Source organism: Humulus lupulus, chromosome 2 (genome assembly GCF_963169125.1).
Source record: "Humulus lupulus chromosome 2, drHumLupu1.1, whole genome shotgun sequence".
NCBI classification, from domain to species: domain Eukaryota; kingdom Viridiplantae; phylum Streptophyta; class Magnoliopsida; order Rosales; family Cannabaceae; genus Humulus; species Humulus lupulus.
The window spans coordinates 14775628-14803332 of record NC_084794.1 but is presented as its reverse complement, the minus strand read 5'-3'; the positions used below and the strand labels follow the sequence as shown (position 1 = coordinate 14803332).

The 27705-nt window shown below is 32.2% G+C and overlaps 2 protein-coding genes across 2 annotated transcripts; both read left to right on the top strand.

The window, feature by feature from the left end:
- Positions 1-403: 403 nt before the first annotated feature.
- Positions 404-1656, top strand: LOC133813944 (uncharacterized). The gene is made up of 2 exons (XM_062246971.1): positions 404-1040; positions 1583-1656. The coding sequence occupies exons 1-2, from the start codon at positions 404-406 to the stop codon at positions 1654-1656; spliced, it is 711 nt and encodes a 236-aa protein (XP_062102955.1).
- A 1001-nt stretch (positions 1657-2657) lies between these two features.
- On the top strand, positions 2658-5223 carry LOC133817360 (peroxidase P7-like). The gene is made up of 3 exons (XM_062249858.1): positions 2658-2957; positions 3058-3249; positions 4380-5223. Exons 1-3 carry the CDS (start codon positions 2742-2744, stop codon positions 4929-4931), a joined length of 960 nt encoding a protein of 319 aa, XP_062105842.1. The 5' UTR covers positions 2658-2741; the 3' UTR covers positions 4932-5223.
- The last annotated feature ends 22482 nt before the right edge of the window (positions 5224-27705 follow it).

Below are 27705 nucleotides of genomic sequence, written 5' to 3'. Positions count from 1 at the left end.
TATCCTTGAGTTCTTTCATTCTGGGAAGATCCCTGCAAAGCTTAATGAAACAATTCTTGCTCTGGTTCCGAAAACTGATATGCCTAGTAGGGCAGTTGACTATAGACCCATAGCATGCTGCAACACTTTATATAAGTGCATTTAAAAAATGATATGTACCAGACTCTCGGAAGTTTTACCTAATCTGATTAGTCAAAATCAAGGTGCCTTTGTTAAAGGGAGATCTCTAGCTCATAGTGTTCTAATTTTTCAAGATTTGATCAAGAATTACAATAGAAGAAATACTTCCCCGAGGTGTGCTTTGAAGCTAGACTAAAGTAAAGCCTATGATACAGTAGACTGGTGCTTTTTGGAGAGGTTGTTAATTTGTCTTAGATTTCCCACCAGGTTCATTCATTGGGTGATGGTGTGTCTCCATGGCACTTCTTATGTACTCATGATGAATGGAAGATTACAGGGGAGTTTTCAGGGAGTTAAGGGACTTCGTCAAGGAGACCCTATATCACCATTACTATTTGTATTGGTTATGGAATACCTCACTCGGTTGCTTCAACTAGGGGCTCTGCAACAAGATTTCTGGTTTCACCCTATGTGTAAAAGCCTCAAGATTATCAACCTTTGCTTTGCTGATGACTTAGTGATTTTCTGTAAAGCTAACATCGGCTCAGTTCAGTATGTTAAGCAGGTTTTTGACAACTTCTGCAGTAGTACAGGGTTGAAGGCCAACCTCAGCAAATCTCAAGTGTTTTTTGGAGGTGTTTCGGCTGCAGTCAAGGTCCAGTTGCTTCAGATTTTGCAACTTGAAGAGGGAGCATTTCCTCTTAAATATCTGGGGATTCCTATGAGGCCAACAAAATGGAAAGTGGCAGATTGTGGAGAGATCCTTAAAAAAATTAAACTAAGGCTTCATACTTGGGCTAGTAGACATCTATCTTATGCAGGGCGAACTCAACTCATTACGTCTGTCCTTTTGGGTTTGCGAAACTACTGGATGAATATCTTCTTGCTCTGGTTTCTGTGGGGTAACAATGGTACCAGAAGTAATTTTCATCTCACCTCATGATCCACTGTGTGCTTGCCAAAATTTTTTGGGGGTTTGGGATTCGGTGAAGGAGCTAAGTGGAACAAGGCAATGCTTTCCAAATATGTTTGGGCTATTAGTCACCAACAAGAGACTTTGTGGGTGAAATGGATAAACACTGTATACTTAAAGGGTCAATGTTTATGGCAATACCAACTTAAGGCTGATTCAAGTTGGTATTGGCGCAAAATTTGTCACATTCGAGAAATTTTTACTCAAAAGGAAATTGATGAAGCTGGCAGTCAAGGGAGATTCAAAATTGGTTTGCTTTATAAGAGATTTATTCACCAAGATCCAGTCAAGTACCATCACTTTGTGTGGAATAGGATGAGTGTGCCAAAGCATCGATTTATTACTTGGCAAGTGGTGAATGATAAGTTGTTAACCCGGGATCACTTGCATAGGGTGCTTATGCATCTAGATTGCTTCCTCTGCCCGGTTTGTGGACAGGCTGAAGAGAATCATGACCATTTATTTTTTGTTTGTTTTTTCTCTCAGCAGGTGGTGCATCAAATCCAAGCTTGGATTGGATGCAATTGGCCTTTAAGGTTCAGTGGCTGGACCCGATGGATTGAAGATATGAGAAGAGGTGTTAAGGCAGCGATTGTGGCAGCTATGTTTTCAGCAACAATTTATTACATTTGGCATAATCGGAATACTTGCTTTTTTAATAGTTACTCTCATAGAGTCAATATTATAGTAGATATGATAAAAAGAGATATTGTGTATAGAATTAGTTGCTTTACACAAAAGAAAATGAAAGGAAATGAGAGAATCTTTGTAAGGAAAATATGTTTCTTGTAATGTTGCTGGTGCCAACTCCTTGAGGGAGATTGTTAGTTTGTATTCTGGTTGTGATTAATAAAGACTTTCTTTCTTGATAAAAAAAAAATGTACGCATTTTGGTAATACCCTTTAAGTATACATATGTATGTATTAAATTAATCATTCTTTATTGTGACATTAAACTAATCCATAATATTAATTTGTGCATATATATTATCATGGATATATTATTACGTGATACTATTTTTATTTTTTAAGGTGTTCAACATCACATGAGGTGACACCTCATAGTTAGCAATATATCATAATAGGACTCGATATTATAATAATTGCACCAATAATAACATATCACATTTGTTACGTGACACCTCACCCAGTGGTGCCCCGGTCAGTTCTCATATTTTAAATAAGCCCTTAAGTCAACTATGGCGGGAGGCAGAAGGAAGCTCTAATTTTTCCCCTCTTTTTGTTTTGTTAGGGTATGTGAAGAGAGAATCTTTCATTCTCTCGTTGTTTTAACTCCACTCCAGAAATTAAACAAAGAATATATATATATATATATATATATAAAATACAAATTAATTTCTTATATATGTATATGGAAACAAACAATATAGCTGGTCCCACAGACGCGTTTTCAGCAGTCAGCATGCAAAGTTTGAATTTAATTTGAAACACACACTTAGTTAGCTATCAATCTCTGTACGTATATAATTATATATGTCTTCATGCGCATATATATGCATATTACCTAAGCCTATATATACACACACTTCATTTCATAACACTACTACTACTACTACTACTTCAATCTTGAAAGCCCTCTTATATACATATTCTGATACCGATTAATCTGATCATATATATCACAATAATGTCTTACTCTAATATATATTTTGTAGTAATTATAACAGCCTCACTACTCATGAGTAGTTCCACTATCAATGCACAACTCTCTCAGACCTTCTATTCATCCTCATGTCCATTACTTGTGACCACCGTACGTGAAGGCATGAGGAAAGCTATTCAGAAGGAGACTCGCATGGCTGCCTCCATTCTTCGCTTGTTCTTCCACGACTGCTTTGTAAATGTATACACACACATATATAAACCTTTTTCTTAGTAACTCTTTATATATATCTATGTGTGTAGTATAATTTAATTAAATGTTGATTTTTGGGTTTTTGTAGGGTTGCGATGGATCGATACTATTGGACGACACGTCGTCGTTTACCGGGGAACAAAATGCGTTTCCAAACGTGAACTCAGTGAGGGGAATGGATGTGATCGACGACCTCAAAGCGCAAGTGGAGAAAGTTTGCAGTAACACTGTCTCTTGTGCTGATATTTTAGCACTTGCCGCAAGAGAAGGAGTTGTTTTGGTATACATATATACTATATATTTTTAACAAATTTATTCTCATCTCATCATTATTAATTTGCCAAATAATTAATTAATTACTTGTAAAATATATATTAATTCGTATAAACCAAAACTCTACTTCGCTTCAAAAATACTATAGTATATTTTGGCCACACACTAACATGATGAATTATAATTATTGGGGTGGTTTGCTTTTTCTATAGTATATTTTGGATTTTGTGCTTTTTCATTTTCATTTTTCAATTGGTACTCTATCATATCTATTATGTCTTCTTCTTTTAACTATATATATAAACATATTAATCGTCAAATATCATGCATATGTACATATTTGTTTGTCCTGATTTATCAAATTAATAATTTATAAATGAATAGTAGCAATATGTGGTACCGTACATTGAGATATTTATAAAAGCAATATATTTTCCATGGATAATTAATTCCAAAGAAAAATCCAGTACTACATATACATATATGGATATGCACCTAGCTAACGATCATTTTTCTTGTTATTACACCACAAACAACAAATTTGAATTGTTTCTTTTCTTTTTATATCTTATATTTTATTACTTTCTCTAAAATAATATCATATAAAAAGCATCTAATGGACATCAGGCATGAAGTTAGAGACTATTTTTTCTTTGTCTTGGTATTTGTTCATTTAATCAACTCTAATTAGAAAAACATATTATTATTCCGAACTCTCATAAGTCCCGTGATACTTCTTAATTTCGTATAGTTCCATGTTTTCCACATTAACTTTTCTCTAGTTGATGCTGAGTCCGTAAGTCACTCACAGTACGTACTACATACAACAATTTTATTATTATTATTATTTTAAAAACTTATCTTTTAGCTCAAATAATCCTAGGCTAGCTAGATCGATTTTGTACTTTTATTAACATATACTCAATATACTATATACAAGAGTTAAAAATACTTATGTAATAATTATAATTACGTAATTAATAATACTAATTGTAAAAAAAAAACAAGTCAATAATTTATTATCTCAATTATATTTGATGATTTGCAAAACTAACACATTTTGATTTCTTTAATTTAATTTTCATTAAAAACTAAAGTAATATCCACAAACTTTAACTAATTTTTTTTTATTTACAGTCGGGAGGACCTTCATGGGTGTTACCATTTGGAAGGAGAGACTCGACGACCGCCAGCCAAAGCGACGCCAACCGAGACCTCCCCGCTCCGACCTCCGACCTCGCCACTCTCATCAGCCAATTCGCCAAAAAGGGTCTAAGCGCCACCGACATGACCGCACTCTCCGGTGGCCACACCCTCGGCGTCTCCCAGTGCGTCAACTTCCGCACCCGCATCTACAACGAGACCAACATTGACTCAGCCTTCGCCACCACACGCCAGGCCAACTGCCCTTTCTCCGGCGGCGATACCAACCTTGCTCCCTTCGACGGCTCCCAGAACAGATTCGATAACAACTACTTCAGACAGCTCGTCAATAAGCGCGGACTTCTCCACTCTGATCAGGAGCTCTTCAATGGCGGATCTCAGGACTCATTAGTCACCTCTTATAGTCAGAGTTCGTTGAAATTTTTCAATGACTTCTCCAGTGCCATGGTGAAGATGGGGAATCTTAGTCCTCTGACTGGAACCAATGGCCAGATTAGGAAGAGCTGTGGGGTCGTGAATAGTTAATTACTACTAATTAATATATATATCTTTTGTTAAAGTATGTTTTATATATAATTGCATAATTATATATTGGGTCTTTTGTTATTAATTGTTATAAATAGATTATATCGAAACCTTGTGCGGGAAACCAAAATCTAAAAGGACAGCATATCAAGCTCTTGTTGTCAATTATAAAGGATTTGGAAACTAGCAAGCGTTTCCTTCGATTTGAAATGTAATACATTGAACAAATTAATTTCTTCAATGTAATAATTATAATAAGAACAAAAGATTTCGACGTTATTATTATCAATAATTTAGCTGTGTGTAGCTTAATGAAATTTGCATGCTGAAGATTTCTCCATGTGTTGTGAGATTTAATTGCCAGTCCTTTTCACAAGGTTATATAGTCAAATTAATTGTAGCAGAGCACAACCATTATTAGTCAAATCATCATCATCATTAATAGTTTTCTAAAAAGAAAGTACCAATAGTGATGTTGTTAGTCCAATAGTAAATTTTGTAATAATATTTGCTTAACTAAAAAATTGGTATAAATTTAATTATTGTATAATTGAATTGAATTTATTTGTTTAGGATATTATGTATTGAGTGACCATTTTCGTAATTAACTTCCTTATTTAAAATTTTTATTCTCATTTCCATTAATACACATAGACCACTTTGAAAAGTAGAATGATTTTAAAATGGTTAATGCACATGTAGTGGATTATTTGGTTTTTTGTACTATATATGTATATATACAAATTCTGTATAATAAATGGATTATACCTTTTTGCACCAATGTTTTAGAAATTATGTTTTAGACTATGAGTAAAATGATTTAAATAAACCCCTAAATTCAATTTTGGTAAATTTTTTTTGAATTAAAATCACAAATAATTCATCAAACTAACAACTCAAAACAAAACAAAAGCACAACTATTATGTCTAACAACTGTGTTGTTATATTAATTTTTTTTCCATTAAATTCGGGTTTAAAAGTCTATTTGAGCTGTTTTACAAAATATATAGTCCAAAAAATAATTTATTAAAACACAAAGTCTAAATAGGTAATTAGAAAAAACACAAGTTCCAAAAAAGTATAAACGTATCTATAATAAACAATGTTATTTATTGTACTGATCTTTATATGATACTTATGGGCTATGCAATTCTTGTTTATTTTTCTTACTTTCTATATTTTGTATTAGAGGGATATCTTTCTGTTCAAAGTTTTTTGAGTTGTGTTCTTAATCTGCATGTTTTGATTCGTATGTAGTCTAATCTGCATGTCTTGAATCGTATGTGTTGACCTTTAATTTTGGTTTATGAGTTAATTGTATTATAAATTTTATATTGTTTGTTTGATGTTTATTTGTTATAACTTGTTTAGTTTAGTTTATTTCATTTTATTATATTGGGTATACAATCTTTCATAATTTAATTTGTTCATTTTGTTTTTCATGTTATCTGTCATTGTCTAAAAATCAACTATATGATATATTTATTTTTAATTTATTTATTTGAATTGGATTGAAAATTTTAAAATTTGCATAGCAATTATGCAAATTGGATTAAATAATATAACGTATCCAATTAAATGTGCAGTTATTTTTTATACCTAGAAAATTATAAATAAATATTTTAAAAAGAAAATTTTAAATCAAAATAAAATGTTGTTGTTATTTATGAGTTTTGGAGATTATTATTATTATTATTATTATTGCTTATGACTTGTAGAGTTCAAGTTGTGTTGAATCAAATTTAAAATGAATGTTATTTCAACGTTTGATAGATTTATTGATTTTGTTGATGGAAAAAAAATAGGACAAATATATATTTTTTCCTAATTGTTCTCTGTACAATTTTGGATCCAATATTGGATCCAAAGTTGTACAGAAAAATATATATTTGTCCTTAAATTTCAAAATAAAACAATATATCCAAAAAATCTTAATTATAATTTCGCTGGACACACGTTTTTCTCTCACTCAAGATAAATTTGTTTTATTATTTATACATTTCTAATATCTTCTATAAGACAAGTATGTAGGCCTAAACATTCAGTAATCATACACATTGATGGTACTGGTCCAAATAAAGAGACACATTTGTCTAGCTAAGTTTACTTAGGAGTAGAAAAATCAATACTTATCTAATGACGTGGGTCGCAAGTTTATCAGGGCGGCTCATGAATAATTTGTTCTGATATAAAATTTATTGTCTAATTCTCCAAAGATATTTTTATCTCATAGGTCGCAAATTTAATATTGTGGTTCATAGATTAGTTAAGCATACATTTTGGCTAGACAATACAATTTATACTTTGTTTCCTTTGCACTCTAAATAAAAATAAGTTGTGGTATTATAATTATATGTATTTATATTATGATTCACTTTTAATTATTAATTTCTCTCTAACCAAACAGAAGCTGTAAGCCTGTAACGTAGTAGCATGGGATATATGGATATGGGACATATTAGTCAAGTATTATTATATAAAGCTAACAAAACCCCACCATTCACAACTAATTAAATATCTATATATTATTTTGTTTCGACATTACATTAATTAATAAGTCTGGCCACTATAGTCTAATTCATTATTATTAGTTTAGTTGATGGTTTTTGACTCTGACTTGTTCTTTTTCTCTCAACCTTATCATGCTCTCAATCATTCTCTTTCTCATATATTCTATCCATATTTTTCTCTGAACCTATTCAATATTGCATGTGGCTTCAAGGAACATGTTACACTAATTACGTTTGTATCTCTTTTATATAAAAAAAATGCGCAAATAATAAAAATTGTTAGTTTTAATAATTTTTTATTTATTTTTGTTAACTTTAATAGAATACGCTTATATTTAATAGAATATATTTATATTTAATATTAGATTATAAATATTACTTAAACTTAGATATAATTAAATAAATAATTAATTAAATAAATTAAAATAAGATATCTTTTTAGATATTTTACAATGATAATTATTTAAAAATACTAAAACTATACGTTTTATAACTTAAATAAAATTTAGTTAAACTTAAACTTTAAGTATTAGAATAATATCATATTAAATATATAATATAATATAATCTACTATCAACTACCGACAAATTTAAATTTAAATTTAAATTTAAATTCACGTATAATATTAATATTATATTAAACAGATAATATATAATGTCTTGTTGTTATTGCCAAATTAAAAAAACTAGAACAAACATAAATAAAAATTAATTAAATAATTAAAATAAGATATTTATGATAATTTAAATAATTAAATCATATTTATTTAAAAATAATAAAGGCATACATATCATTTTTTTAATTTATAAATTTGTGTGATAGTTTATTTTTTATCAAGTGATTGAAGTTATTTTTCTTCATCAAATTCACCAAATAACATTGTGAGATACATTAGAAACTATGACTTTTTCTATTCTTATTTTATTTATATTATTAATTTCTTTTTAAATATTATTGTAATTTATATATATGTCATGTAGCCATGTAAATATATATCTATGTCAATGTTGTGTTTAGATGTCATATATGTAGATATAAATATTTATATCTACTATAGAACTATAATTCATTCTATTATATATATATTTAAAAAAAATAGTGAACCAATTTTTATTAAAATTATAGACAATGTTTACAACTTTAAAACTAAACAAACGTGCACTGCACGTTGCTTCTACATAGTAATATATATATATATATACATCTCTTCTATATAAAAAAATATGTATATAACGGAAATTTTTTATTTTAATGATTTTTTTTGTTAACCTTAACAAAATATTACACATATTTAACGAAATATACTTTTAAAAGTTATTAAAAATAGATATTTATTAATTATATTAATATATAATATAAATTCAAATATTATTGAATATATGTATTTTTATAATAATATTTAATACAAAACTAGATATTTAATAATTATATTAATTAATATAAATTAAAATATTGTAAAGGGAAATTTACAAAATTACCGAAGGTTTAAAAAAAAATACTATTAATACAGAATTTGTAAAAAATTACAAAAATACGGAGTGACATAATCGTAAATACGGAGTTTTTTTTGTAAACAAAGTTTACAAATTTGTATCAATATAGTTTTTTTTAATCAAAGTTTACAAATTTGTAATTAAAATTTACAAGTTTGTAACCATATTTACAATTTTGTAAACAATATTTACAGACTATATAGAAAATTATAATAGATGATTACAGAACTGTAACAAACTGTTATCCACATTTTTTTAATTTTTGTAAAATTCTGTATTTTTCAATTTTTAAAAAAAATTTAAAGTGCTAGGTGTAATTTTTCCTTCTAGCATCCTGTAATTTTACTTAGTTAGATAGTAGTAGTAATAGGTAGTAATAGCTTATAGTATGTTAGTTTTAGCGGATATTGGTTCAAGCCGGGATTTAGTTGGATACTCATAGCAATAGTTATGGATTTTATAAGTTTAGCCTATAGTTTAGAAATATTAATTATAACATACGGTTTTATTTTTTTTAGTAGTTATGATTATTATAGTATAATATAGGTTTATGATATTAGTAATTTTGTTTGTGGAAAATGGGGTGATTGCATAAGAATAAATTAATTATGATATTATTAAAAAGTGTTATGGACCGAGCCTACATAAAACCCAATAAAATTTTGGGCTTAGTAAATTCGAAATCAGCCTAGGGAATTAGAGTTTGTTATTTTATGGTTAGTTAAGATATTTGTGGATTAGGTTGTTATTTAGATAATTAAATATATTTTTCGTAATTTTAGGGTACTGTAACTTCCGACCTATTTTTGGCCCAGTTATATTATGAATTTCGAAAAATAGTATTTCTAGAAAGTTGTAGATAATTGAATTAGCTTTCTAACGGTATAAAGATGGTCTAAATCAGAATCTTACCGCTCCAATTATATTGATTTTACTACAGGTGAGCTTAGAGTTACGAGTTTTAGGAGGTTAGAGGTTGAGATATTTTTTTATGTTAGATTATTCATCAATTATTTAATAAAAATATTAATAAGATAATTTAGAGATATTTTCTACAGAAGTTAGGATTCTATTTTATTTAAATTTAAATTTGGATTATAGTTAGAATGAAATTAATTAAGTTTAAATAAAAGAAAGATTTAGAAACTCTAGAACCTTCCAAAACCATTAAGAGCATAACACTTGTCATAATTATGTTTATTTAAGGATTCAAGTATTTTTTTTAATAGGATAGTTTCACTCCTCAAACTCTATAAATAAGACCCATCACTCAGTCATTTTATTCACTCTTCAACCACAGTTTAGAGCCTCCAAGCTGCTTAAATTATTCTTGAAAGAAACACTAGGGTTATGGGATAAAAGCTTTGCCATCTTAAGTTTTGTAAACACTTGGGTAGTGAGATATAGTGTGATTTCGATATCGAGGTGTAGAACGGTTCTAGTTTATCCAAGGTGTTTGAGTTCTTTAATTTAAGGTTCTTCTCGGTAAATTTCTTCTTTGATGGTTTAGTTTTTTTTCATCTCTTTTATTTAGAAACTCACCATTCTTTATGTTTGGTTTTAGGAGTTCCAATCCCGCTCTTGTCTCCAATATTCCGGTTTTTGGTAAGGAAAATTAGATAGTTTAGTATTAGGATCTAGTTATGATATGATTTATGTTTGTATGATCTAACATTTCAGGTACAATAAAGAGGTAAGTGTGTCTGGACCTAAGGTGTCCAATGATGTATGACTGACTATGTTCGGTAGGCTCGGTTGCCAAAACTTTATGACGGACCTATGTCCGGTGTATAACGGACCTATGTCCGGTGTATGACAGACTTTTGTCCGGGGCTTAATTGCCACCCCTGTATAAACACTTATCTTTTTATTATATCAAACTTGTTATTATGACCCATAGTTACAATTATGATTATGATTTATTACCTATGACCTATAGTTATGATTATGATTTATGACCTATGACCTATAACTTATGACTTAGAGTATGACCTATGATTTATAGATTATGATTTAGAATTATGACTTAAGTTATGATATGATCTAGAGGTTTGTGTTGGTATGACTTTTGTGAATTTATGTTATGTTTGATTATATGACTAACCTTTGTTTGTATTTTCCTTACTGGGCTTAGAATCTCACTCCTTATGATATTGTTATTTTAGGAAATTAAGGAAAGAAAGGCCGGTGGCGAGTGGGACCTAAGAGCTTCGTGATGTATTCGTTGGGGACCATATAGTCGAGGAAGATCAAGCAGGACTATTTTTTTTATTTGATTAAAACATGTTATTTTAAAAAAATTTATTTAATTATTGCTCATTTTTATGTTAAAGACAATTATGTTATTTTAAAAAAAACCATGGCCATGTATTTATTTTCAAGTTTTTTTAAAGTTTTTATTCAATAAAATAGCAATATTTACGATTACGACCCAACGCTGTGTTCTCGGTAATCTATGAGAAATTAGGGCGTTACATTCCTATAATAAAATATCATCACTATAATAATATATAATACATAATCTTAATTTTTATTATTTATATTTATAAAGAAAACATGTAACTACATAAGAAATTAGAATAACATTTATCTTCTATCAAGAATAAACAAGTTTCTTCTCCAATTTTAAATCTGTGATTTAAATAATATCATGAATGTTTTATACATTAAACATTGTAGTTTATGATGTAAAATGTTATCATATATATTTATTTTTTAGAAAAAACCATAAACAATGCTTAGGTTTAATTTTTCTTTTAATATGTTAATGCCATTTATATATATAATATTGTTTATTTTATTAAAATTTATGCGACAATCATAAAAACTTAATAAATATATTTAATAAATTTTTAAAATAAAACTAAACAAATGTGCATTACACATTTCTTGTACCTAGTACATATAAATCTCTTCTATATAAAAAGTGTGTAGATAACGGAAATTCTTGATTTTAGCGTTTTTTTTTGTTAATTTTAATAGAATATTCTAAACATTTAACAAAATATACCTTTAAAACTAAATAAAAAAATATATTTATTAATTATATTAATATAAATTCAAATATTATAAAAGATCATTATTATAATAATATTTGATATGAGACTACATATTTAATAATTATATTAACATAAATTCAAATTCAAAAATGTTATAAAATATTATTATGATAATAATATATATAATCCTAATTTAAAACTAATTATATTAATATGAATTCAAATATTATAATAATATTTAATACAAAATTAGATATTTAATACTTATTTTAATATAAATTTAAATATCATAAAATATCATTATAACAATAATATATAATATAGAATACATAATCTTAATTTTTTTAAAATTATCATTGATATTTAAAAATGTTATCATATTATATATATATATATATATTTAAAAAAAATCATAAATAGTGTTTTGGTTTAATTTTTCTTATAATATGTTTATGTCATTATTTTATATATAACTAGAAAACATAACTGCGTTTCGCGCAGTTTTTGTAATGATTAAAAAAAATATATTTTTAAAAAAAATTAGGAGATTGTGTCGTAGTGAATCATTTTCACCCTACCCTACATTATGTTCCTTATATGGACATGTAAACGCGCTACTACTACTACCCTACCCTATATTATGTTCCTTATATAGACTTTTATTAAAAAGTCTAAATTATGTATAAAGAAATGTATGTTTTGTGTAAGGGTTATTTTGGCCAATAATTTTCGACCTCGTGTTTTATCAAAAAGTTAAAAATAGGAATAGATAGATTGATTAATTGAACACTCTCTTTTGACCGATTACCCGTTTCGACCATTTATTTATAAAAATTAACCTTTGGATCATGCATATATTAAAAAGGTTAAAACTTCTTTATAAAAAGTACATTATATATATAACATATTTTGTGTAAGGGTTCACACCATTTTTTGAACATTCTATTTCAGTAGATTACTCGTTTGGACCTTTTATTTTATAAAATTAACTTTTGGACCTTTTGTTTTGTCAAAATGTTAAAAATAGGAATATATAGATAGATTATTTAGACCACATGTATTTTTGTTGACTACTTATTTAGACCCTTTATTTTTTAAATGGTAAAATAAATTATTAAAAAATTTGGACCTCTTGTTTAGTCAAAATGTTAAAACTAGGAATATATAGATAAATTATTTAAACCACATGTATTTTAGTCGATTACTTATTTGGACCCTTTATTTTTAAAGTGGTAAAATAAATTATTAAAAAAAATTTGAACAAAGAATTAGTATTGAATTTTTGAAAATAGTATTTGACTAAAATAGAGTCAATCATAATATATTTTCTTTTATATAATAATTTTTAAGTCATTTTATTATATATTTATATATGCATGCATGTTTCATTTTAATTATAATATTTTTGAAAAAATATCTCTCATTTAAAAAGACACTTATATATCTCTCATTTAAATTAGTTAATTAATTTATTATTATATATTCATAGATATTTAGAAACTAAAATAAAATAGAGTCAATTACTCTTATTGTATTTTTTTTAAATAGAATAAAAATATATTTTTTTATAGAAAAAGTTGAATAAAAAATGAGAAAAAATAAACAAGTAGATAGAGTAAGAGTGTCACATCATTTTTTTGAAAATAAAATAAAAATATATTTTTTTTATAAAAAAGTTGAATAAAAAAAATAAGAAAATAGGTAGAGTGAATTAGAGCAATTTTAGAGTGTCACATCATTTTCTTAGTGCTCTCCTTATGTTTGTCATCAAACATATCGAGCATTTGATTACCAAGCTACCACTCGATACCATTACCAATGCGAACATGCAACTTTTTAGAACCAAATGGTGTGTGGACCTATTCTTTCAGACATTGGCATCGTGATGATATTTTTTTGTATATGGTTCAATGGGTGAACATTATTTTTTTGTACATACTCGAAAAAAATATCACTAATTTTCTACCTCGATAGAACTCGATTAGGCTCGACCCAAAATTTTCACTAGTATTAAAAAATACAACTAAAATCACATAAACTTGTCTGCCTCGACAAAAATCGATAGGTCAAACAAACTGCCTTGATGGGCCTTGACAACACCATCTAAGGACCCTCAAAATGTTAAAATAAATATGCCTCGATAGGCCTCGACGAAGCTCGATAGGCCTGGATGGGCCTTGATGCTACCTCGACGGGCCTCGATCGGGCAAAATCAAGCTATGAACATAGCGACCTTGATGGGGCCAAATCAAGCTATGAACATAGCGACCTCAATGGGCCTCGATGCTACCTCGACAGACCTCAATAGACATCACCAAGCTATGAACACAGAAACCTCGATGGACCTCGATGATACCTTGACAGACCTCGATAGACATCGAGGCGTGTCGAGGCAGACAGGAAAAAAATTGCTAAGTTTTTTTTCATTTAGATCAAAACCAAAAAAATAACAGCAGAAGAATCTGAATGAAATAACAACAATATCCCAGTGACATCAATTCATACACCAGAAGTTTGCATGACACAATAATGTGATGATAGACAAGTAATTAAGCAGTCAACAACACTTTGATATGACAATGTTTAAAGCCTAGCATTACATGACTTCCTATTGTGCCCACATCTGCTACACTTACGTGGTTGGGCGACCTTTTCCCCGCTAGAAGGATAGCGATTGTTCTTCGGCCTAACCAATTTTTTCTTCTTTGGCTTTCCTACAGGATTTTTCTCAACGACGACGCCGACAACCATATCTCTGATGTGATCAGGGATCACGCATTCATCCTCGTTACCAACAAGGTGTAATGACCCACTAATCTAGACTAATTGGACCATTATCGAAACTATACATAAAACTTACATTTTTACGAAAATACCATAATTTATTGAGTAACTTGAAAATAAGAGTTATTTACAAATAAACAGAATACTAAGAAGGATTTTGGGATCCCATTGTCTTTAAAACAAAACAAGATTTAAAATAAAAGACATTACATAATAATGCGGAAAATACACATAAAAACCATAAAAACATAAAAGGAGACTATATCCTCGAATCGAATAACGCTCGGCCCCTTGACTCCATTCATCATCGATACACATTCTCCAAGCGTCACGAATCTTTCCGCCTCTAAACTTATTTTCCTGCACATAAACAGAAAGGAGTGAGCCTAATGCCCAGTAAGGAAAATCTAACACAAAGTCACATACATAATTTCATAAGAAAACATAAAGACTTAACATAATACATATAACATACACTTATTATAATGGCCATTATTACTTGGGGTCCCATAGACTAAACAAGCATATGCCCATGGGATTAGTGGGGTCCTACTAGCTAAGTAGGTCATATGCCCATAACCCATTTGGGGTCTTGTTAGTCATATGGGTCATATGCCCAAGCCTACAAACATACACATATATCATAACACTTTTAATAACATAAAACATATAGATAACATAATCACATAACATGTTGATTCTAGCCTATTTCCTTACCAAAGTTACCGAGATTATGGACTGAGTTGGGATTGTTGGAACACTCCTAAAACCATAAGAAAGAGTAAGTCTAAAGAAAGGAGATGAAATGAAAGAGATGGAAAGACTAAACCATAGAAAACATACTTACCGACTTATATGCTTAAAAGCCTGGATTCCCTAACCAAAATAAGAATAAGGTTAGGGGACTGAGTAGAAGGTTTTGAGAAAGGAAATAACATAAAAATACAGAAAAGAACTATAGTTTTGGGTTTACCTCAAAGATTGCAAGACCAATCTAACATCCACCGAAATACTATAGCACTCACTTCCCAAAGTGTTTGATAAGCTTATGATGTTTAAGCTTATAGTTTTTCCCCAAACCAAGTGTTTACACTCTCACACTCACTTAACACTAGCAGCCTCTGAACTTAGAGCAAATGGTGAATAATGGCTGGGTACAAGGTCCTATTTATAGAGTTTGGGAATGAAAATATCTTGATTTTACTTGAATAAAAATAATGGCTTTTTAGGTGAAAATCATTTGAATAATCGTTCAGCAGAGGCTGAAGACTCGTTCAGAAGATGCTGGACTGTTGAAGGAGTTTGAATGGCTGAAGGGAAAGGAATTCAAAAGTATTTGAATTCATGCTGGTGGAGGCGATATATCGCCCCCTATAGGCGATATATCGCCTGGACCTTTGTTCCCGAGGCGACCGTGCATCGATTCGTGTTTTCCGTATCTACGTGCTGCGATATATCGCCCCCTATAGCTGCGATATATCGGCATACGCTGAATATTTAAACACGAATTTACACATTTTTAGCTGAGTTTGAATGGAGTAAACAGCCTTGACTAAGCCCTCAACGTGCTCAAAGCTGCTGACTGACCCTATACATTCAAACTTTTACCCTTATTTAATTTAATCCTCAAAAATACTTAATCATTAATTACCATTCAAAACATGTGCTTAAAATCCTATTGGTTGATGTCTAAACCTTATAATATAATAATATAATCCTTAATATCAGACACATTAATCAAACCTTAGGTTATACTTAATATTCTTAAACTATAGGTTAAACTTAGAAAATCTATAAGTACTACTATGAGTGTCCAAATAACTCCCGGTCTGAACCAAAAATCCAAAGTAACAATGATAACACTAAACATACTATAATACTACTAAACAATTAGCTAAGTAAAGTTCTTGGACTCTACACAAGGTAAATAGTTTCCTTATAAATGTCACTCCATGACTCAATTTTGTAGTAAAGGGAACACAATGAGTAGATGCTTATGCTCCTTTTTCTGGCTACAACAAATGCATGGACACACGGTATCCCAATGGTTTGGAACATGCAATAGGAGCACGATTTTTGGCCAAGTTCACCTCACCATCACCATCACCATCACCATCAACCGCAAGAAACTCATGATGACCAAGGACTTGGACATCTATGAAATTTTCTTTCAGACCCATTTTCTTCAAATCTGCCTCCATCAGGGGTGCTAACACACTTGTTGCTTTTGCTGGTTTTTCACGTCTATCGGCAAACCACGTCTGTAGAGTGAATCATATGAATTCAAGAAAAGTGGTAACTGGAAAGCTCCTTGATTCCTTGGTTTTATTGTTAAAGCTTTCTGCGTAGTTGTTCGTCATGATATTGTATCGATTTCCAGGAAAATAAGCACGAGTCCACCTTTCAAAACTAATTCCCTCAAGATATTGAGCAATGTGAGGATCAATTACCTTAATCTTTTCAAAGAACTTGTAAATATCTATCTTTCGATACGCGTGTGCTGCACACCCCATGATGTCTTGATAGTGGTCTGTTTTGAATTTTTCCACCACATTCATACAAATGTGGTGGTAACAAGCACCTTGGTAGGCATCTGGGAACACAACCTCCAAAGCATGAGTAATTCTTGCATGCCTGTCCGATACAAAAGCTAGGTTGTCAACGTCCCCTATGGCTTCCTTCAATTTTCTCATGAAATAAGTCTAATAGTTATGATTCTCACTCTCCATCAGTCTGAACACAATTGGAAACAAATGGTTGTTCGCATCCAACGCAACAACATTGAGCATGTGGCCACCATACTTGTTCTTCAAGAATGTGTCGTCCACACAAATGACAGAACAACAATATTGGAATCCCCTCCTAGAAACACTAAGGGAAAATAAGCAATACAAGAAACTACCATCTTCTGCTACAAAATCAGTAATTGTACCTGGATTCTTTTGCTCCAACTGGCACAGGTATCCAAGAAACTTGGAGTATGAATCCTCACATGTACCTTTAACATACATAAGTGCATTTTTTCTGCATCTCCATGCCTTCTCATAGCTCATTTCGACCCCAAAATGGTGCTTCATGTCCTCCCTTATGTTGTTTGTCATGTACCGAGTACCATCGGTAGCAAATTTCCTCTTGATTAGGTGGCCAACAACCCATGGTGCTGCTTGACGGTGGTCCTTCTCTCAGATTTCTTGTGAGCAAGTGTGTACATCGTTGTAGACCATTATCTCAAACATTTCAGACTGCATTTTTTTCTTTCCCCTCAATCTCCAACCACAATCAGGATCCTTGCAAGTTATGAACCATACACCAGTACCAGATTTCTTCACCATAAACTCAAAATTATTCTTCATTGCAAAGATGGCCGCCTTGGTTTTCAATTCAAACTTGTTCTGAAAGAACTTGGCAAGGTGCAATTCTCCTGAAGATGCGCTGGTTGAGGAAGGATGATTTCGATGTCCTGTATATCTTCTTTGGTAAACATGGAAGCACTACAAGTTCTACGACCATCACCTAAGTCCAAAGGAGAACTCCATATATTGCTATCTTCAGTTCTACCTGAACCTGGATGACTACTGCTGGTCCCAGGTGTTTGTCGATCTTCTCTTCTACGCTCCTCAACTACCATAACATCTGAATTTTGCGTTGGAAAAGCAGCCCTAATATTTGGCCCATCAACTAATGCTGCATCAGTAATCAGATCGTCGTTGACATAAGGATCATAGCCACAGGGCTCGTACTCCAGTGTGTCAAGAACATGTGGCAGACCTCTAACATGGATATCATCATGGACAATAACGTCTGGATTTTTCTTAGGAAAAAATGTCCCAACCTCACTTTGAGTTCCCCTGAAACCATGACACGGGGGAGAATTGTTCTCTTCAAATCGAACTTATTTATTAATGTTGGGAGAGGCCGAAGCATTTCCTAAACAATCCTTCTTAACCAATGTTATGCACAAAGGAATCATCTTCCCAACAGATTTCAATGCTAAGCCCATGAATGCATGAATATGCCTATCATTTTTTATAACGGTAGTTTTGAAGGGTTGTGAGAGGCATGTGTATGGGACCTCAAGTTTCAAGTGATACACACATTTATCCACTTCAAGCTCATCATAAAAATTTCAAGCAGTTACTCGTACGTCACCCTCTTCTCCAAAGGGAGAACTTTATTTTTAGCATCCCGGAAAATCCAATCCTTATATTCGAGTTCCCAAACACCATTGTATGCAACAAATATAGAAACAGACGAATATGTATTGACAAAAAAACAAAAAAAAGGTAAAAAATTTAATAACATAAAAATCTGCAAAATATCAAGTTCCATCGATTTTAATCAAGTTTTATCGAGGTCAACATGTTGAGGTCCATCGAGGACAATCGTGTCTCATTGATGTGGCCATGAATTGAATCAAATTGAGGTCCATCAAGGGTCGTCGAGTCTAATCGAGGTGACCAAGTATGAGAAATTTTGTCTACATATCGAGGTTAATCGAGGTGGTCATCTATAGGACACTTTGGGTCCCTATCGAGGTCCATAGAAGACAATCGAGGCTAATCGAGGTACATCGAGGACCATCGAGGCATGTCGAGTTTCATCGAAACTCATCGAGACAGACAAAGAACCCAGAAAAATTCAGTTCTAATTCGACTGTGAAACAGTAAAAAAAATTCAAAATGCAGACACAAATCTATTCGAAATAGTTAAAACAATGTAAATAAACAAGTTTAATCACTAATATATTTACCCATAATTTTTTTGCCTCTACTAGATTCGAAACCTAATGATGTTTTGCCTTGAAAGAGACGTTGTACTACTGTTAGGCAACGTTGTCCGCTTAAGTCGTCTACTCTACTACTTTGGCAATGCCATTTGGCATGAGAATTGACAAAACTAAATCACACTGATGATGCTCTTAATAGTTAAGCTAAATCAGCAGCCCTCGAGTGGTAGCCTAAGAGAAAAGTGACTATATATTTCCTTATCCTACTTGGATATAATAATACCCAAAATAGTGAAATCCAAATCAGTCTTATTCAAAATTTGACTTACGTATACAAAATGTTTCATTTTATGATAAATGACTGGTCTCCAAAGGGGACTACATATCTTCAAAATATGGGATGTGGACTCTATTCTTAGAAAAAAAAGAAAGGAAAACAAATATATGTACAGTAGGTAGATCATTTTTAGAAAAAGTATTTTTTTAAAAAAATTATTGTGGGACCTCGGCTCCATTTGCGCTCAACCATATAATACTTTCAACAAAACATATATATATATATATATAAATATAAGAAAAAGAAATTTCACATTTCATATTTTTTAATAAAAATTAAGATTATGTATTATGTATTATATTATAGATATTTATAGGATGTTCTAAATAACTATAATATACATGGTCATAAAAAAAAATCATGTCAAAAATTGTTTACGGGTCGAGAAACACTGAGAGCCCCACCGGTAAAGTTTAAAGTGAAGCCCTTATAGAAGAATTGTCCTATATATTTATAGACAGTGAAAAATCTATTTTTGTTTCGCAAGGAAGGAGCAAAGAGATTAAACAACATTTTTTAAGCGTAATTGGTGAAAATAGTCTATTGTTTGGAGTTATTTTGTACTTTGACATAGTTTTGATATTTTTTTACAAAATGACTTCTGTTTAAAATTATGACTAACTGTCTGAATTTTTCGACCACTTTTCTGAAAAATTTCGACCACATGTCTCGAGTATCGGATGTCATTTTACAAAAAATTATCAAAACTAATCAAATGGTAAAATAACTTTAAAAAATAGGTCACTTTGACAATAGACCTTTTTTTTATAATTCATTTGTGGAGACTTGTGATAAGTTATATATATATATATATATATCCTTGCTATATACTAAGTGGCAATATGGCCTTTAGTGAAAAAAATTCTACTAACATTTTGATAGAATTCTAATCAAATTCTTTTCTTTTTCTTTCTTTCTTTGTTTCCAGCAGAATAAGGTACTCAACTACTACATATCTTCTATATAAAAAGTGTGTAGATACATAAATTATTGATTTTAACTGTTTTTTTTATTTTTTTTTGTTAACTTTAACGAAATATTCTTATATTTAACGATAGATTATAAACATGACTTAAACATAAATAAATAAATAATTAAACAAATTAAAATATGATATTTTAAAGATATTTTACAATAATAATTATATAAAAATAATAAAATCATATATTTAATAACTTAAATAAAATTTAATTAAACTTAAACTTAATATTATATTAAACATATAATATATAATCTTTTGTTGTCACTGCCATATAAAAAACTAGAACAAACATAAACATAAACATAAACAAAAATAAATTAATTAAAATTGAATATTTTTAAGATATTTTATGATAATTTAAATATTAAATCATATTTATATAAAAATAATAAAGGCATACATATCATTTTTTATTTTATAAATTTGTGAGATAGTTTGTTTTTTTATCAAGTGAATGTAGCTCTTTTTGTTCATCAAGTTCACCAAAGGACATTGTGAGATACATTAGAAACTAAAAATAGTTGATGCATGTATATTATTGTCTACACTATGACTTTTTCTATTCTTATTTTATTTTTGTTATTAACTTCTTTTTAAATATTATTTTATTTTAAATATATGTCATGCCTCTATGTAAATATATATATATATATATATATCTATGTCAGTGTTGTGTTTATATATCATATATGTAGAGATTATTGATATAAATATTTATATATACTATAGAACTATAATTCATTCTAATATATATATATATATATATTTAAAAACACTGAACCAATTTTTATTAAAATTATAGACAATCTTTACAACTTTATAACTAAGCAAACGCGCTGTAACGCCCTAGTTACTCCAAGACCGTTACTGTGATCTTTGAACCGTGCTTAACTCGCTAATCGAGTTCTTTGGTGATAAACATGCATCTAGGTGTTATTAATAGGTTAAGGTGTAAAATCAATCAAAAAGGAAATGATATATTTTATTTAAAACATAAAACTGTTCATGGGCCCATAAAAGCGTTTACAAGTTATTTACAATTCAAAACGGTCATTATAATACAAAAGTTACAACCCGCCGACCTAAGCGACAAAAATAAGGTTAACCCCTAGTTACTCTGAGAAACTCCTTGGCCGTGGTGGTCAAGCGGCTGCATATGAACACATCGCCACCTAAGCTCCCCACTCAAGGCTGGGTGAGATTTTCTTTCCCTTTACCTGCACCACATAGCACCCATGAGCCAAAGCCCAGCAAGAAAACTCAATACCGCATGAATATAATATTAAACAATGATCATAATAACCATCTAGGACTTATAGCCCAAACAAATGAGTGACTTATGTTGTAAGTCACTAATGTGGGTTCCGCACCCTTTACAAATGAGTGATCGAGTCACTAGCTTAAACATGATAAGTGACTGATGAGCAAGTCGCCAATGTAAATCAAGGGAGTGACCATGGAGTCACTACTGTGGGTTCCATTCCCTTAGCCATGTGATGATACGGTCACCTGGGCCTTCTGGCCCTGGCTCTGAGTAACTAGTCATGGAACTGACAAGCATTTTTAGTTTTCATTGAACTTGGGGTCGGTCCAGCATTAATGCTCATGATGAGTCATTCAATGTAGATGTTGATCAGATCTAAGCTTTTATTGGCTCTGCGTTCATGACACTTATGCCGCTCCTGACTCATAGGTCAGTAACATACGACCAGTGCTCAAAACTATTGTCGAACCTGACTAGTAAGTCACAACTTCACAGCTAGTTCTGACACCATTGCCTATTCTGACTAGTAAGTCAGTGCCATTCACAAGTAAGCAAGATTTGCTAAGCATTTGATATGCAATCAATGTCCACATTTAAACACTCAACATGCCTCAATAATAACCATGCATGCCACATATGGGGTGCATTTTTGAGAAACAGTAAAAGAATGACCCTTGAGAACGATCGATCCTTTAATCCCTTAGTATTCACCTAGTCATAACCAAATACAACCTCCAATTAATGAAATCAACAATAATAGGATCTTGACCTAAACCTCACTCCCGGGACCCCGAATTGTACCCAAACGGTGAGTAGATTTGATCATGAGCCTTAAGGATTGAAACCCCGAGCCAAAAACCCTTAAAAATGCCCAAAACCAAAATATGAAGGAGAAGGGTAGCGCTGTAGCGCTACCCCACTAGCGCCCCAGCGCCCAAGACAGACCCAAAGCCTCTCTGAGTAGCGCTATAGCGCTACACACAGCCAGAAATGCCCATAAATTTTCCCCCTTCGACTCCACCATTTCCAACCTTAACCAAAAGCTTCCAAACCTCATTTTAAGTCCCAAATGAACCCAAAAACCATCTACACATGTCCTAGGCATCACAACCCAAGTAACCCTAGTGAAAAACTCCCATCAATTCCCTTTAACCAATCTAGAAACCAAGCTGAAAACCGAACCAAAAACAGAGCAAATGTAACGCCCTAAACTCCAGGGACCTTTACGGTGTGAAATTTGAATAGTGTTAAACTCGCTCACTGAGTCATTTGGCCATAATCGTGTAACTAAGTATGATTAGTGGCTTAGGGTTAAATTTTTTGGATAAGATATAAAGTTTCACTAAAACGTTTACTGTATACATTGAGATCCCAAAAATATAATTTAAAGGTTTATTACAACAAAATATTTACAACCAGCCGATCTAAGCGGCAAAACATGGTTTAACCCTAGTTCCTCTTTCAACCCTCGGCCGTGGCGGACAAGCAGCCGCATATGTACACATCGTCACCTAAGCTCTCCAACTCAAGGATGGTCCAGCTTTCTTTTGCCTTTACCTGCACCACATAGCACCCATGAGCCGAAGCCCAGCAAGAAAACTCAATATGCTCATGAACAGTAATATCATGTCACAAAATCATAACTAGCATGCCTAGCAATTTATAGCCTATTCAAGCATGCAAATGAGTTCAGACACTGCTGGGGAATCTAGGATAAGAAATCCTGCCCTCCTGATCAGATGACTATCAAGTCAATCCTAATCAGATGAGTGATTTAACACTGGTGGTTCCGTTAACCATAATGAGTGATTGACAAGTAAGTCACCACGGTGCTCAGCACACATAGCCATGCGAATGATGATCATTATAATCATACAGAGCTTATAACCCTGAACAGATGAGTAAATATCACTTTGAAGTACTATTAAACCATAATGAGTGACTAACGAGCAAGTCACTAGGGCTCAGTATTCATAGCTGTGTGACGAAGGAGTCACCTGGGCTTTCTGGCAATGGCTCTAATCAGATGAGTGACTGACAAACAAGTCACCACGGGGCTCGGCACCCACAGTCATGTGACGAAACCGTCACCTGGGCTCAGTGTCCATAGCCATTTGACTAAACAGTCACTTGGACCTTCTGGCCCTGGCTCCAATCAAATGAGTGACTGCTGGGTAAGTCACCCGGGATCAACACCCATAGCCATGTGACTAAACAGTCACTGGGGCTCTCTGGCCCTGGCTCTAAGTGACTAGCCTTTGGCTAGACAAGCGCTTTTAGTTTACATCAAACTTGAGGTCGGTCCGACATTAATGTTCATTTGAGTCATGCAATGCATATATCGATTAGATCTAATCTTTATCGACTTGCGTTAAACACACTAAGATCGTTCTTGACTTATGAGTCAATACCAGGTGACCAGAGCTCAGTACTACTGTCGAACTTGACAAGTGAGTCATAGCTTCACAGTTAATACTGACACCATTGCCAATTCTGACTAGTTAGTCAGTGCCACACACAAGTAAGCAATGCTACATGCATATATCATATGTCAAATATCCAAATGTAGGGCATTCGACATGCTTACTTAACAATCGCTAGCATAATTATGATCATGCACAAACACAGAGACTCAAGCTCTGATCAATCTCATATTCAACATTCATGGCATGCCCTAATCACATATTTCTCGTGCATCACATGCATCACATACTGGGTGTTGTTTTCTTACCTTTGGTTCGAGCGAGAAATAATAATTGAACGACCCTTGAGAACGATCGATCCTTTAATCCCTTAGTATTCACCTAGTCATAACCAAATACAACCTCCAATTAATGAAATCAACAATAATAGGATCTTGACCTAAACCTCACTCCCGGGACCCCGAATTGTACCCAAACAGTGAGTAGATTTGATCATGAGCCTTAAGGATTGAAACCCCGAGCCAAAAACCCTTTAAAACACCCAAAATATGCATATGAGAAAATAGGGTAGCACTACAACGCTACCCCCCCTAGCGCCCCAGTGCTACAACCAAGGGCATTTTTCCTTGGCTAGCGCTGTAGCGCTACCCTTTGGGCGCTATAGCGCTAGGACCAAGCAGAAATGACCCTAGTTCTTCCTCCTTCGAATCCCCCATTTCCAACCTGATTCAAAAGCTTCCAAACACCATTTAAACCCCCAAATGAACCCAAATATCATCTACACATGTCCTAGGAATCACAACCCAAGTAACCCTAGCCAAAACTTCCATCAAACTCTCAACTTTTCAACTCAAAAACCAAACTGAAACTCCAAATGAAAACAGAGCAAGAACAAGAGATTCTATGGATAAAAACTCACCTCAATCTCGGCTACACACCCTCTTCAATGGTAGAACCCAACCCTAGCTTATCACAGTTTGGTTCCCTAGCTTGATTCCTCAAAAGAAGCTTCAAAATCCAAAGAGAAATGAGAGATAAATGATGTATGGGAGAAGGAAGAGGAGGTTCTCTGTTTTTTCTACAGCCTTCTAAGCTTTAATGGCTGAAACATATCCTTTAGGGTGAAAATACCTAAATGCCCTCATGCCTAAATAAAATCCTTAACAACCACCAAGGGCAAAACCGTCCTTTCTTGCCTATCTCGTTAATCATAATTAACATCCTCCAATTCCTGATACTTCCAATATTCAAAAATGCCAATAAATCATATCCCATTACCCTTTAATTCCCGGTAATGTTCTAATCACCAAATCATCCCGAGCCCTGAAACTGATCCCGTTATGACCAAACCGAAAACTTGCATTCCATGATCGTTTCATGCCGAATGGCTCGAACAAATCCACATATAATGTGGTATTATTTATAATCCACCCACATGCATGAAAATACACAATTACGCCATCAACAGGAAAAATTACCAAAATGCCTTATAATTAAAAATAGACCCATATGCATGCATTTATCATCATTATATAATATAATTCACATAAACATGCATATAACTATTTAATGGCATAATAAATCAATTATGGCCTTCCTGGCCTCCTAATCAAGGTCCTAAACCTTATTAGGGATTTTGTGGCATTACAACTATCCCCTCCTTACAGAAATTTCGTCATCGAAATTTATCTGAATCGCCCGGAATAAGAATTCCGCACAACTGATTCCAGTTTCTCAGGTCATTCCCTCGACATCACTGTCTCTGCAACATACCTTGACTCAAGGTATAACTTTGTTCCTCTGAACCTTACTCTTTCAGTCTCATATCCGAACTGGCTACTCCTCAAAGGATAACTTAGCCTTAAATCCCCAGATTCTCATAACTCAACTCATGAGTTTCCTTTCAACCCATGTCCTCAACATGGAAATATAAAATACACTGTGTATTGCTGACAGTGCCAATGATAAAGCCAATCCATAGGCAACCTGATCAATCCTATCCAGGATTCAAACGGTCATAATAATCTAGGGCTTAACTTGCCCTAACTTCTAACCCATTTCCATGGTGATACTTTTAAGGAAGATACAATCTTTTACTCGGAACTCCATGTTCCCTCAATTCAGTAAAACTTTTCCAATTACTCTGAGAAGTGAGCATCCAAGCTCTAACTCTAACAATCTCAATGGTCCCCTGAACTACCTCAGGATCCAAAATCAACACCTCACCTATCTCATTCCAATGAATAGGTGATAAACATTCTCAAACATACCTCATCTCATAAGGTACCTTTCCAATACTGGATAACTCTCTTTCTCTCTTTGATTTACCATCAGTTTGAGAATTTACTGAATTCCATCTATATACTCATCGCCTTCCTTAATCCTTCCAGGACCTGGAAGTAATAATAGAGTCTTCATCTCATAAGATAGACCTCAAATTCCATGAAGGCAAACTATCTATCTCACACATAGAGATCTGAATACTGATCAGATGTATTATTCGTCCTTGCTGATAAAAAATGAACTCACTTGAAATATTGGTCCATAATGACAATGACAACTCATACTGGCCCACTATCCCGGGCAGCCCCACCGCGGAACCCATCGCGATGTTTCCTTATTTCCATTATAGAATACTCAAGGGTTGCAATGGCCTTACTGGTTTCCGATACTCTGATTTGACCTGCTAATAGGTTAAGAACTTTACCACATATTCCATTATGTCCCTCTTCATCCCAGGCCACCACTATAATGTTAGGAAAAATAATATTGCCTCAATGGAAATGGTAAGATAATATTACAACTCTAGACAATATATTACAATGGACAAGATTGATTAAATAAAGTGTTACAACTCTATAACTGAAAATACAAATAAAATAAAGGAAATGAAGAAGATGATAAAGAAGAAGAGAATAGTAAAATACAACTCAAAACAAAAGTTACAAATAAAATAAAGTGTTTGGACCAAATGAAGAGATTACAACTCTTAAACAAAATATACAAGTAAATAAAACAAGAGAATAAGAAGAAGAACAATAGAATAAAAGGAAGAACATAAACCACAAACAAACTCTCACTTACACAACCTAAGCGAAGAGGATTGAGGATCACCAACTTGAACAAGGTTTAAAACCTTTGTCCAAAAGCTTATTTCCCCCTAACTCAAGCACTAAGGGATCTCTCTCAGATTTTGGAAATGCTTTATGGAATTATCAAGCCTCAAGGTGTTTCTATCCAAGTGCTTTAGTGGA